At 40.0% G+C, this 14,339-nt stretch overlaps 1 protein-coding gene across 3 annotated transcripts in view; it reads left to right on the forward strand.

Moving 5' to 3' along the window:
- The window catches only part of GRIA2 (glutamate ionotropic receptor AMPA type subunit 2), a 176,615-nt gene that overhangs the window by 112,275 nt on the left and 50,001 nt on the right, over window positions 1-14,339 (forward strand). For all 3 annotated transcript variants that reach the window (XM_055085779.1, XM_007109898.4, XM_055085780.1), the window contains one exon: window positions 14,155-14,322. In XM_055085779.1, the coding sequence (XP_054941754.1) occupies window positions 14,155-14,322 (168 nt within the window). The remainder of the gene's footprint in view (window positions 1-14,154; window positions 14,323-14,339) is intronic.

Below are 14,339 nucleotides of genomic sequence, written 5' to 3' on the forward strand. Positions count from 1 at the left end.
CCTCCCCCTCCCGCTCCCCCCTCATCTCTGTCTCTATCTAACTGCTGGTGAGTAGCCTCTTCTCTGGGACGCCTTAGGAAGAAGGTAAAAGTCTCAACCTGTTTTTGTAATTATCAAAATAAATATAATGATTTATGTAATCAAAGAAACTTTGAATGCTAAATGTCATGCACTGCCCTGCAGTAAGCGCTATCCAGACTCATCTTCTATTCCCTGTGGGTCTGGACACCTTGAGGTCTTCACTGGTTTATTCAGTGTACTTTATTGTGTATATACATACATGCATATGTTTACCTCCAAATATGACATATCTCTGCTGTTGATAGGAAGGTGTTTCTTTTTCTTCTGTTCGTCACCTGATGGAGAGCAGAGATAAGAGTAAAACCTGAGGGAGGAAGAGAAGAGTGAGTGAGATGAGATCACGTTCACTTTTTGAGACTAGTTTTATGGAAAATAAAAGCTGCAGAATATTTTCAAATGTATAGTGATCTGTTTATCTGTGTTATCTGTGTATTATACTGCAGGCTGTGCAAGAACCAGTCAGGGACAGTGTCACTTCAGTTGCTCTCATAGTTATGTTCATACATCCTGGAGAAGTTTTGTTGATGTTGTTTTCTGCACAAATTGAAAAAACAGATATGTTTGGCTTTAAATTTGCGTCTGGCTGTGAGACTGGTGCTAGATAAGAATTAGAAACTTTAAAGTTTTCTACTTTGGGGTGTGTAAATGGATCCTATTAATTCAATGTCAAATTTAGGAAAGCATCCCATAGGATGTTAAGGCATAGCCCAGAGCTAATTTTTTCTCTAAAGTAGGTGACTTCTTGTTTGGTGACCTTGACTGAGATTCAGCACGTATACATTTATAAAGGGCTTGAGGGCGTGTGGGCGTGCCACCATTTAACAGGGCTGCTTAGAAGGGAGGGGGCCCCCATCGGTGTCTGTCTCCTCCTGTGTTCAGCAGGGGTCTGCCTGAGGACCACATCCCCTGGGATTGCAGGCTTCCCTGCATCCAGATGTGGTGCCAGTTAAGTTCTCTGACGGAGCGCGCATGTGACACTCACCCTCAGATGGGACTGATGTCCCTATGAACACTGCTAGCCATCGCGTAGCCTCCCACTCTGCTGCTGTGGCTGTGAGAAGGATGCGAGCAAAAGGAGATGATTTTTTTCTCATGGAAGCCATATCATTATTAAAGTTCACGTGCTATGCCTCAGAGCGCAAGCAGATTTAGGGGATAAGATATCTTTGGCAATGCATTCTGCTAACATTTTTGCTAAGACCTAGCACCAGAGTTCACTCTGTTGGTGACCTTTCTTTGCTCCCTTCTGGCTGTAACATTTCCCTCCAGAGCGGCTCCCTTTTGGCTTCTTCTGACAAGTTTCAGAAAGATCGTGGTGGCCCTTCCTTGTGGGGCGCCCCACAGAGCATAGGCTTAACAGTTTAAAAACACAGCCTCTCTAGTAGGTCTGTGTCTTTAGGTTGCCCTAGGTTCTTCAGAACATTTTTTTTTTATTCCATATATGTGTGTTAGCACACGGTATGCCGCATAGCACAGGGAGATCAGCTCGGTGCTTTGTGACCACCTAGAGGGGTGGGAGGGAGACGCAAGAGGGAGGGGATATGGGGATATATGTATACATATAGCTGATTCACTTTGCTATACAGCAGAAACTAACACACCATTGTAAAGCGATTATACTCCAATAAAGATGTTAAAACAAAACACAGCCTCTTGCGTGTGCTGTGTATCCGTTGAGGTAGTATAAGGACGCTGCCCCAAGGCTACACTGTTGTTTCTTGACTGTTCCTCCCTTGTCTCTGCATCCCCTCCCTTCCCTGATTATCAGCTGTTTGAACCTGCCGGTTGGAACTCAGGGAAGGTCCTGGAGGCCAGATTAAAGGAATTCAGGTCCTGTACACACCCTGGTCCTTATCAGCAACGCCGCCCTGGAGCCATTGCTATAGAACTCCCCACCACATCCTCCCGGGTTGGGACACACAGTTTTTCAGGGCATGAGCCTGCTTTGTCCCCCTTTGCCTGGCAAAGCAATAAAGCTGTTCTTTTCTACTTCACGCTCCACCCCCCAACAAGTAGGCTCTCAGTCACTTTTTGACCCTCGGCCCCAAAATTGAACAACATTTACAGAGACTTACTTAGCACAGCTTTGGAAACAGAGATGCCAATAGGAGATATATCTTATATGGTCTTTGAAGCTTGATAAAAAGTCCTGAAAATCCGTGCGGAGGATGTGCCTTTGGGTGGGAGCTCATCCTAACACGGAGGCATATTGCTCATGTACTAGACAGCCGGGAACTCAGTATATTTTTAAAAAACGACTCTTGCCTTTGATAATCCAAAGTCTTATGGAGGATACAAACATGCCAGTAAGCAAATATAATAGAGAGTGATACATGTAAACTTGTGGCAGCTCCTACACATGATTAGGAGAGTAGGGTAGGAAGGCTTTGCGGAGGTAGGACGCCTGAGCAGGGCTTTGCCCGTGGTTAAGCAAGAGGAAGAGTGTGGGAGGGTGCCTGGGAAAGAGGCTCAAAGCCATGCAACAGCATAACGGGTCCAGGGAAATCGGGGGGAGTGAGTTGTCAACAGGTGTAAAGAGTAATTCCAAGACAGGACTTTCATGATTGTTTCTCTCATGATTGTTTCACGGGCAGAAGAAAGGAAGAAAAAGTAGATAGGGAAGGAGATACCATTTCCTAATACAAACAAGCATATATCATCTGTCCAAGCGAAAATATCTCAGATGCGGTTATCACTTTTTACTTTGCCTTTTGGGTCATTGACTGTATCAGGTATGTTGCTAGATAATTTAAATTGTAAACTTATGCTATAGGCATGAAAGCCTGTAAAAATATAATGCATGACATCAAATCCTCTCCGTGGTTAGGCATTGGAAATTATATAATTTATATCAAGTTGTGGGACTATTAAATTAATAATTATTTAAAACTTCTAGTCTTCCTTGAAAGTTAATGCACCTTCCACAGCTTCCTAATTAAAATCAATCTTATTCAATAAATACAAGTAAAACCTTATGTGTTTCAATATTTAACATATTTTAATAACCACCCAATATAAATTGCAAATGTTAAATTTCTTCATTCTTATATCCTGTGCCAAAAATAACTCTAGAGATTTAAAATGTGACTCTCTTTCGCTAATGTGCTAATTTGGGGCAGTATTCACTTATTCATTCATCAATTCGTTATACGTTTTACTGAGTTTTTACTCTGCAAGTGGTCACTGTTCTAGGTGTCAGAGAAAAGACAAAGTTCCAGTCTTCAAGGGGTTGATCGTCTTCAGGCTAGAAACTAGCAATCACCTCGTATTAACTTTGGTGGAAGTTGTCTTACTGACGCGTTAATATCAATGCATTCTCAACTTCTGATTTCCACCTCTGCTTCTTCTTCATCCCCTGAAAATCTACTCCTACAACAACCCTTCCCTCTCAGTTGATGGCAACCCCATCTTTTCAGCTGTTCCTTCAGCCAAGGACTTGCAGGTGTCCCGGAGCCCTCTCTTTCCCGGTGGCCCACATCAGTTTGTCAGGAAACACAACGCCTCTTCTGCATCCACCCTAAATCCAGCCCCATGGCCCTGCTGCCGGGTAATTGCAATGATCTCCTAGACAGGGTTCCCTGCCTCCTTACTGACCCCTCTCTCTCCCTTGCTTGTGGTCCTTTTAAAATGTAAATTACATTATGTCCCTGCTGTGCTCCGGCCCCCCAGCCCCGTGGCCATCCATACCACAGCAGTGCAAGCCGGACTCACCCCACTGGCCACGAAGCCCTACATGCTCTGCCTTTTCCTCTCTCGGGCTCTCCCCTCACTCCCTCTGTTCAGCTACGGTGGCCTTTCTGCCGGTTCTTTTTTTTTTTTTTTTAATTTTTATTGGACTATAGCTGATGTACAATGTTGTGTTAGTGTCAGGTGCACAGCAAAGTGACTCAGTTTTAGAGATACACAGAGCCACTCTTTTTTAGGTTCTTTTCCCATATAGGTCATTACAGAGTATTGAGTAGAGTTCCCTGTGCTGTACAGCAGGTTCTTACTAGTGATCTATTTTATATATAGTAGTGTGTATATCTCAATCCCAGTCTCCCAGTTTATCCCCCCGTCACTGCCTGGTAACCATAAGTTTGTTTTCTACACCTGTGAATATATTTCTGCTTTATAAATAAGTTCATTTGCACCCTTTTTATAGATTCCACATATAGGTGATATGATACGGTATTCATCTTTCTCTGTCTGACTTATTTCACTTAGTATGATCATCTCTAGGTCCATCCATGTTGCTGCAAGTGGCATTATTTCATTCTTTTTTATGGCTGAGTGATATTCCATTGTGTATATGTACCACATCTTCTTTATCCAGTCATCTGTCGGTGGGCACTTAGGTGGTTTCCATGTCTTCGCTGTTGTAAATAGAGCTGCTATGGACATTGGGGTGCACGTATCATTCTGCCGTTTTTTTAAGCACGGGAGACACGTTCCCACTTCAGGGCCTTTGCACTGGCTCTGTCCTCTTCTGGACTCTTCTGCCCTTAGCATCTGCAAGGCTAAGCCTCCTGCCCTCTGCAGCTCTTTGTTCAGGTTCCATCTCCTTAACGACTCCAGAAGCAGGTTCTCTATTTAAACTTGCAGTCTCCCACCCATTAGGGTGTGTTCCATCCCCCTTCCCTGCTCCAGCTTTTTCGTATTTTTTCCTTTAACGGCTCCTAGCATACTGTATTTATAATGAATTTATTTGTTACCTTGCTCATTGTCTCCTCCATCTTGAGAGTAAGTGACATGGGGGCAGGGATTTTTTGTGGGTGGGTGTTTGTTCACTGATTTTGTTTGCTCCCAGGCTCCTAGAATAAGGCCTGGCACAGAGCAGCTATTTAGTGAAGGCTTTCTGAATGAACAGATAGAGGAAAGCAAAAGTTCTGTGGTAACACCCTTAAGAGGCTCCGAACCCCAGTTCTAGACGTAAGAAAAGGCTTCCTTCTTTGAGGAAATCATATGGAATTTAAAAGCTGAAGGAGAGGTAGGTATTAGGAGAAAGAAGGGACAGTAACTTCCCATAGAGAAAATGAGAAATTACAGTCTGGTGTGCCAGGAAAATATAAATATTTCTGTAAGGCTGGAGGAGGAACAGAGGTGTTTGGGGGGAATTCTGAGAAATAATACTTATCAATATGCAGGCTCCAGATCCTGAGTGCCTTGTTGACCTACTAAGGAATGTTTCCTCTCATTCTGAGAGCAGCAGGGACCCCCTAGAGGAGAGCCATCACCGCGGTTTTGACACAGGAAGATTATGGGCTGCCCTGGCGACAAGAGAACTTGGTGGCAGGAGGGCTTTTAGGGCGATGCAGGAACAAGGCAGACAGCGGCTGTCAGTCGTCTGGATGGTGGTTGTGGTCTGAGGGGGCGAGAAATAAGAATCACAAAAATCACAACCGTGCATTTATAATGTATTCATATAAATTCAGCTGAGAGGGATTTGTGGATGGAAAACAAGACTCAGAAAAGCAGTCTCCTTCCTTCCTTCTCCTTCCTTCCTTGTCTTCTTGGTCCCTCGTCTCATGCCAGGATTTGCACAGAAGGCACAGAACAGAGATTTGCTGAAATGAAGAGGAATAAAGCAAAAACTAGGGCAACACTTTGAAAATATCGTCACAGAGAAGGAAGAAAATAAGTAGTGATCGTTGCTCTAGGATGGGGTTTAAATTCCTGCCCTTAGCATCTTCGTGTTCTTTTACTCAGCCGTGGCAGAAAAGTCGTGTTATTTTACGGGATGAAATAGAAAATTCTGTAGTAATCAGACCTGAACCATCGCGGCGCCTGGGTTTAAATGGGACAGTTAAAGGGAGCATTTTACCCTCCTCAAAAAGATGTTGACAAAGAGGCAGATGATAGAGATGATTTGCCACTATCTCCAAACTAATTTACACACATTTCTATTTTGAGATGGATTTTCAGGGTTTTCGGGGTCTCAACAGCCTGCAAGATGTAACCATCCATTCCACCTTGTCAAGTGGACGGTTTGAACCTAGTTTGACTCGTGTCTGCCGGGCCTGCCAGTGTCAAGGAATTCAGCCCTAATACAGGACTGACATTGTGTCACTTAAATAATGGCTTTCCTGCAAGAATCCCGTTTTACTCGGGGAAAGGCTTAAAGCAGCAATTCGAACTTTCTGAATTGCTACCCTAAGAGACTTATTAGACCTGTCTGGAAATAGCATCATCTTCTAGAGTTCGGTAATCAGTGCTGTGCATTAAATAGTGCCCTGGTGGCTTCATCGAATTAATTCTGCTTCTCGAATGTTTTAACCACTGCCGGCACACTGTAATCCCAACGAACATGAAAGTATTTTGACACGCAACGAAAAAGAGGCTTCACAGGTTTAGTCCGTTATGTTTTGTGGTTTAAAGAGTGTGTTTATGACGGAAATAAACCCATGAATTGAACATTTGATATTGATAACATTGCATATTTCATAAAAATTACTTGAAAAATAATTTATTAAGCTATTGCAATACATCTTACACCATGAAAAATAAAAATACATTACCACTGCTTGAATTATAATGCAGGGTATCTGGGTTCATCTCAGGTCCACATTTTTTTGTCTGCAAAGGGAATAAATGTCCACGATCTCTGAGATTTCTCCCAAATCTCTAAAACCATGATCATGTGACGTGCAAATGTAAGCATGCAAAAGCATATGCTAACATTTCTAATTTTTGCCAAATTTATGACCCTCAAGAGGCTCCTCTGTCTCTTAAAGATTGTAGTGACTTTCAGCAGGTCACCTCTGCTGAAATCAAATCTTCAATTACCCTGGAAAATATTGGTTTTGTTGTTCATAGACTACAAACAATAAGGAGCTTTCACCTGTTAGAAGGTGCCTGAGAAGTGGGGAGCATTGGGGGGAGGAACTTATGCAACGAACAAAGTAAAATATCTGCCTCTAAGAAAAGCCTTTAGCTACCGACGGGTGGATCAAAACCAGACACTTTGTTGATTCGAGTATCTTTTTTCTATCTTGATGAATCTGATTCGTTTTAGCTGAAAATTTGAATCCCTAAGTGAATCCAGAGTTTCAGAATGTAAAAGTCTTGGTCCTTAAGCAAGATTTTCAGTCAGGGTCAATAGCCAATCTGGCTAATTTAGGCAAAGATATGTTGTTTTTTAATATATTCTTTTTCCATTCAAGAGTCTTTCTCCCCAGCGTATTAAACATTGTTTTTATTATTCATAGAGAATGATAAAAAAGGATGTTCATGGTGGTTTCCTGCCAGTGGAGCTGTCTTTTCCCCCTTGGAAAAGCTTGTGTGCTTACTAAAGATGTTGAGTTTTTATTAGCTTTCTAATTAAGACTTTATTTTTGTAGAGCAGGTTTAGGTTCACAGCCAAACTGGGCAGAAAGTACAGACATTTCCCGTATATCCTCTTCTCCAACACTTGCACAGCCTCCTCCAATATCAACTCCACTCACAGAGTGATGCGTGTGTTAGAATTGATGAGCCTTCATTGGCACGTCATAATTACCCAAGGTCTACAGTTTACATTACTGTTCACTCCCGTTGTTGTACGTTCTACGGGTTTGAACAAATGGACAGTAACATGCTTTCGTTATTATAGTCGCAGACAGAGCATCTCCACTGCTCTAAAGGTGGCTCCACTTATTCGTCCTTCCCTCCCCCCAGGCCCTGGCAACCACTGTCTCCGTAGTTTTTACTGTCTCCACAGTTTTGCCTTTTCCAGAAGGTCATATCGTTGGAATCATATAGTCTGTGGCCTTTTCTGATGGGCTTCTTTCACTTAGTCATATGCATTTAAAGTCCCTCCTTGTCTTTGCGTAGCGTGGTAGCTTGCTCCTTTGTAGCGCTGATCTTACTCCATTGTCTGCATGTACCCCCAATTATTTAGCCACTCATTTATTGAAGAGTATCTTGGTTGCTTCCAAGTTTTGGCAGTTGCGAATGAAGCTGCTGTGAACAGCCGTGTGGCGGTTTTTGAGCGGACGTTTGCTTTCAGCTCCTTTGGGTAAACACCAAGGAGTGTGATTGCTGACGATATGGTAAGAGTCTGTTTAGTTTTGTAAGAAACAACCTGTCTCCCAAAGTAGCCATATACCATTTTGTGTTTCCACCGACAATGAGTGAGAGTCCCTGCTGCTCCAGTGATGTTTAGTCTTACTGAAGATTTTGCAGTTTTCCGCCGTGAAGCTACAAAGGTCACAGGTTCAAAAGGCTTAGAGGAAATTAACGATGACCTTATCACAGGCAGGTCTTTTCCAGAGGTTAGACTTCTGTTGAATTTGAAATGAAGAGAAGTGAATAATTTTAAGTTTATAATGTATTTCATAATAATGTTTTTCTTTTCTATGGCTTTAGTTGATTCTAGGCCATTGCCAAGAAGTTTTAAAAAAAAGACTTTCTAAAATTTTCTTATAAGCTTAGTTGTTTTTCCTAGAGCTCATCATTTTTGACTAGGTTGATAATTTTGTAATGGAGAAACTGAGAATTGTTATATTGTGTAAGATTCTCTAGGGAGATGTCATTCTGTTGATAATAATTTTGACTAAATAATTGATGCTATTTGTAAAATTTATCAGTCTATAAAACTTACAGCCCTAAGTATGTTACACAAATGCTATTTTTTGGAAAGTAATTGATGTTAAGGAAAATTTTTAAATGGTAATTAGTTTGGGCAATGCTGACCAAACAAAGTTAAGCTGGAATTGTTACTGCAGTATTTCTCAGGGCCTTTAATATGCCAACATGAGAACCATCTTCTGAACTTATTGGATCTGAGACTCTTGTAGATCAGGATGGCAGTTTTCAAAACGTTGTAAAAACAGGCTAGTTTTGAACAAGTTAGATCGTAATAAAAGGAAAAAAGAAGGCAAACGTGCTGGTTAATAACTTGCGTTTTTAGCATATTTTTCAACTCATCCGGCTTCTCCTTTCCTGTAACTTTATTCATTTGATGTGGAATTTGCCAAATAAGGGGACCAACAGTTCCAGTGTGCCTGGGACTCCAGACTTTCTGATCCAAAACTGGGACAGGCCCAGGCAAACCAGGAAGGTCAGTCACCCTCATTACTTCAAATTGTTCCACCTTTGTCACATATTTTTGCGACCCTGAGAAAAATATAACTTGTAACTGGCAATCTTCACCTATATAATTGGAATAAAAATATTTGTTGCATAGAGGTTTTTGTTTCTTTTTTTTTTTTTAAAGGACCTACTTACTAGGAAACTATCCAACTCAGGTTTGGCTCGTAGAGAACTAGGTCAACATGAGTTCTTCCTTTCTCCCTCACCTTCCTTTCCAACACTACTATGACGTAGAGCAGACATTGTTCTCCTTATTTTATTGACAAGAAACTTTGGACACTGATGCTTTAGTTAACTTGCTCAAGGCAACAGAGCTGTAAATGGTAAAATCAGAAGGTGCTGTATTCCATGCTTTCTAAACTATACTCAGTTCAATTTCAAGTGTCAACGAATATTTGGAAAGTGGCCATTCATAGGAAATTTTGTAACACTTTCATAATGCTAAAGCCTAGTACTTCCTTTTTGAATGGTATTTTTTTTCTATCTTCACACCGTGCAGGTAACATATGTTTTGGAATCGGTGCTATCATTATGAAGATCCATAAAATTTTATATTATAGCCTATTTATCCTCTTTGAATAGTCATTAAATTTGAAATGTATATAGAACTCCTTTTCATCTCCTCTTTTTTTTTTTTTGGCTGTAAGACTACCCTTTCAGGTATCAGTGATTATAGTAATGCATTATTGAATAATATCTGATGACTATTGGGCCTAACAAACATGTTTAAAATGCATATTTTATTTTATTTTTGAATAAAATGCATATTTTATTTTATTTTTGAAAAATAAGTCTCAATAAAGATACATTTGAAATGGAATAAAAGGCACATTTGGAAAATGGACCATAAAAACGTTTTCCCAGATTTCTTCTTCAAGTGTGGAGAGGAGTGATTGTGATATAGCATCACAGAACATAATGGTCCCCACTGAGATATAAATTTCCAACTCAGCTGAGGGATTTCACAGAACATAAACATCAGGGCAGAGATGATGCATTTGTTTTCAGAGGAGATCTTACATCGCCATCACGTTCCCTTCAAATGAATTTACATCTAGTTTAGTGAATGGTAGAATAAAACTGAAATATTTAACTCTCCAATCAAAAACGTGATATATTTGTTGAGAAAAATAAATGAGCCGCATATGCAGAACATAAACAAGAAGGAGGTATGGATACAGAAGCTGTTGATTTTCTCTCAGCCCCGAATTGTGTCTATGATTGTGACTTTTAATTTACAGTGATAATAGGCTTGAGACTTGATTAGATTTGAACACTTGAAAAAGGTTGGAAGAATTTTTCTTCTTAGTGAGCTCATGCCCTGAGTCACAATGATAACACACTGCATGGACTTAAATACTTTTAGTTCATTCAGCCTCATCTTATTGTTTAATGTAGTTCACCAACATTTATAGACCTCTGAAACATTTAGCAGATGGCTTTATAGATGTCTCATAGTAATGTGACCAGGGTAACTGAAGGAAGAGTCTGCCTTTTAACTATGATCATTACTCTCAAATACAAACTGCAGTACAGGTTTCTGTTTCTGATTCAGTGACCTAAACTCCATCATAAGAATTAAATTAGCAGTGGATGGATTGCTGTATAAGAAAACAAACTAATTGTTTTTTTTTTTCCTCTAGGAGAATAGAGACAGTCATATAAATGAGGCAGGAAAAAGCTGATGTGATATCTCTATTTCTCCAAGAAGTCGTTTCCTAAGTAGATATGACTTCAAACAATGCTTTTGATATGATACAGTTTTTTTAAAAAGGTACATGGTTATTGTAGAATACTTGGAAAAGAAATATCATGTTTATTTCCTCCCTGTTATTCTAACCATTTTGTTTATTTTTCTTTCCTTTTTTTGTTGAAGGGATATAACCATTGTTTATTATTCTCACTTTTTATTGAAAAAACTAGCTGTAATACTGTTTTTCACTTATTTTATAGCTAACATTATTTGTATTGTTACAAATTGTTATTAGTAGAACTTTTTAATGGCTACATAATACTTCCACAAGGCAGACAGCATAGTGTATTTTTTTTTAAGAATTTTTTTTTGATGTGGACCATTTTTAAAGTCCTTACTGAATTTGTTACAATATCTCTTTTGTTTAATGGTTTGGTTTTTTGGCTGCGAATCATGTGGGATATTAGCTCCTCGACCAGGGATCGAACCCACACCCCCTGCACTGGAAGGAGAAGTCTTAACCACTGGACTGCCAGAGAAGTCCCAGAAAGCATGGTTTTTAAACATTCCTTTACTCTTGGAAATCTAGGTTCCTTCTAACTTTTGCATATTACAAATGATACTGAAATGAATATCTTGTGTAAAAATTCTCTGCATTTGAGAATATTTTCTCAGGATAAGTTCCCAGTAATTGAAAATTACATTTTCAATCCAAGAATCTAAGTTACCTAAATGGATATGTAACAGTATATTTTGCTAATATCTTGCATGTACGGTTTGAAGGAAGAGGTTGCAGATTTTGGAAAAAATAGTGATGGGTTTTATTTAGATCCATCTAGTAGAGGTATTTCCAGGAAACTTAACTGCAGCCATCCAGGAGATAAACTAGATTTGTCAAGAAGGACTCACAAATAGGCCTGCAGTGACATTGCTTAGGAAAATTTAGCAGTAAATGTGAATATCTTATCACAGTTAACAGCGTCAATCACAGTTCTGCGGGCTCAAAATCATTTTCTTTTTCTTCTTTCTTCTTACCAAATTTCCCATCAAATTTGATTCATTCATGGGATAAAATGAAACTGATTCAACTAAACTATTTCATGCAAAGACTAAGTGATAACTTCACGTTACCATTTTTAGCATTAAAACCTCAGAACAATTTCTGGATGTGAGGAGAGGATAATTCATACCACATAAATTACTTTCTCATTTGCTTTATTGTACCATCTCTCATATTAAAAATAACACAGGCATCTATCCACCATTGGACCGATTTATAACACTCTAATGATATATTGCAATTATCTGTTTATGTATCTTTTCACTGAACTGGGAGGCAATGTGAGTCCCATAAAGATAGAATCAGTATCAAGATCTCTGGCCTTCCTTCCTTCCTTCCTTCCTTCCTTCCTTCCTTCCTTCCTTCCTTCCTTCCTCTTTCGTTCCTTCCTATTAATTCTCTTCAGTGTGCCCAACTGTGCCCTGGGCTCTGAGAATTCAGTGGTGACGTAAGTTTTCTGCTTCCCTAGAGTAACTGTTCCAGTGGGGAGGAGAGATGAAGTAGACAAAGAATGCATGAAGAAGATACTCAGATGCTGGTGGAGACTATGAAGGGAATGAATAAGGTCCCATGAAGGAGAGTGACTGGGTGGGCTGGGCAGGAAGGACACTGCTGAGGAAGTCATGTTTGAGTGTATGGATGCAATTTAAAGCCATGGACTGGATGAGATCACTTAGAGAGAGCAAGGAGGGTGATGTGAAATGGAAAATTTAGAAAATCTGTCTTAACAAATGTTCTTGTGAAGGAAACAGAAAAAGATGGTGGAAATTGGACCTAAAAAGCAGTTATTATATCTATCGATATCTATCTATCTAATCTGTCTATTATCTATCTATCATCATCATCCACTTATCTGTCAAATCTACCTACCTGCCTATTGTGTTCTTCTTTTACTTGTGGTAGGAGATACTGGAGCAGTAGAATTGCTAATAGAGATGATCCAATAGAGAAAAAAGGCTGATGCGGGATATTGAGAGTATAAGTGCAGAAAAAATGTCCTCAGGAGCATGAGGGGCAGGGGCAGTGAGAGGCTGGAGTGGCTGTCCTCGAGAAGGGGAGTGGCCACCTCGAGCGATGCCAGCTCAGGAGGGAGACGGAGGGAATGTGGAGCTTGGTAGTTTTTGGTGGAAAGGTCAGCTGGTTCTGTCTGTTGACTTCTATTTTCTTGGCGACCGGGAAGGCAGGGGAGTCAGCGGGAGAGAAAGACAAGTGTATAGAAGTGTATAGAGAAGATAAAAAGAAGGTATAGAATAGTCACTTTTGAGAGTGGAAGAACCAAGTTACTGAAGAAAGAGGAGGATTATTTGGAAATGTTGAGGTCCTGTTTTGGATTTGTGGTAAAAAATTTTAGAGTGTCACAAAATCAGTATGATATGGCATTTCCCCCCCAGCTTCACTGTACATTTGTTACCTAAAGACTGAAAAATACGGAATAACAGAAATTTCCTCAGCAGTAATTAAAGCTTTTATGTTGCAATGTGGTTTATCATTATTGACAGCAGCATCAAACGTAGATAAATGGCAGTATATACACATGCCATAATAATACTTATCCAGCCCCTGACCATGCTTAGTACACATGTATTGATAGTAGTTTTTTTCTGCTTGGCCCCAGGCTCCTAAAATAATCCTGCTGCCCCACTGGGATCTGAATACCATAAGCTTGTAACCAGTATTATCATAGATTATTGAAGCCTGTGGGGACCTAGAAATCATGGAGTTTGGTTGTTCTTCTAATTGAGTATCGTAATCACCTAGGAGAGTTTAAAAACAAACACTCAAAAGATCACTGCAGATCTATATGAGCATCACTGGGGTGGAATTAGAGATTAAGGATCCCCAAAATGATCAGTATTCTTTCCATATTGCCAGGTGAATCTCTCACTAGACAGTGGAGAAATATTGATTTGTTAATTTCATAATTTCCCGTATCACCAGGTCAGGCCATAAAGTGATGCTCCAATGAGAAACTAGTTAGAAAAACAAAAACAAAAGTGAAAACATCAACACAATTATTATGAAAAGTCTCACCTGAAATAGATGAGATGTTAATATAATTGAAAATGTTTACAATCAAAGGGACAGTCCATAGTTCCAATATTCCATACTACTCCTCTTACATTCTTAGGTTTCTAGAGATAGAAATTGTGCCTAAATTCTTGGACCCTGATATGGTATGTATGGTGGGCAACTGGAATCTTGATTGCCAGCGTACAGTGAGCCTCTGAATTTTCTCCCATTCTTATGAAATGTGTGTGGTACTTTTCAGTATACTTCTGCTCTGACCTATGACGCCGTTCAAGTGATGACCGAAGCTTTTCGAAACCTACGGAAGCAGAGAATTGAAATCTCCCGAAGGGGGAATGCAGGAGACTGTCTGGCAAACCCAGCTGTGCCCTGGGGACAAGGGGTAGAAATAGAAAGGGCCCTCAAACAGGTCAGTCACTGAAAATG

The sequence above is a fragment of the Physeter macrocephalus genome, chromosome 7 (assembly GCF_002837175.3).
Source record: "Physeter macrocephalus isolate SW-GA chromosome 7, ASM283717v5, whole genome shotgun sequence".
In the NCBI taxonomy this organism is placed as follows: domain Eukaryota; kingdom Metazoa; phylum Chordata; class Mammalia; order Artiodactyla; family Physeteridae; genus Physeter; species Physeter macrocephalus.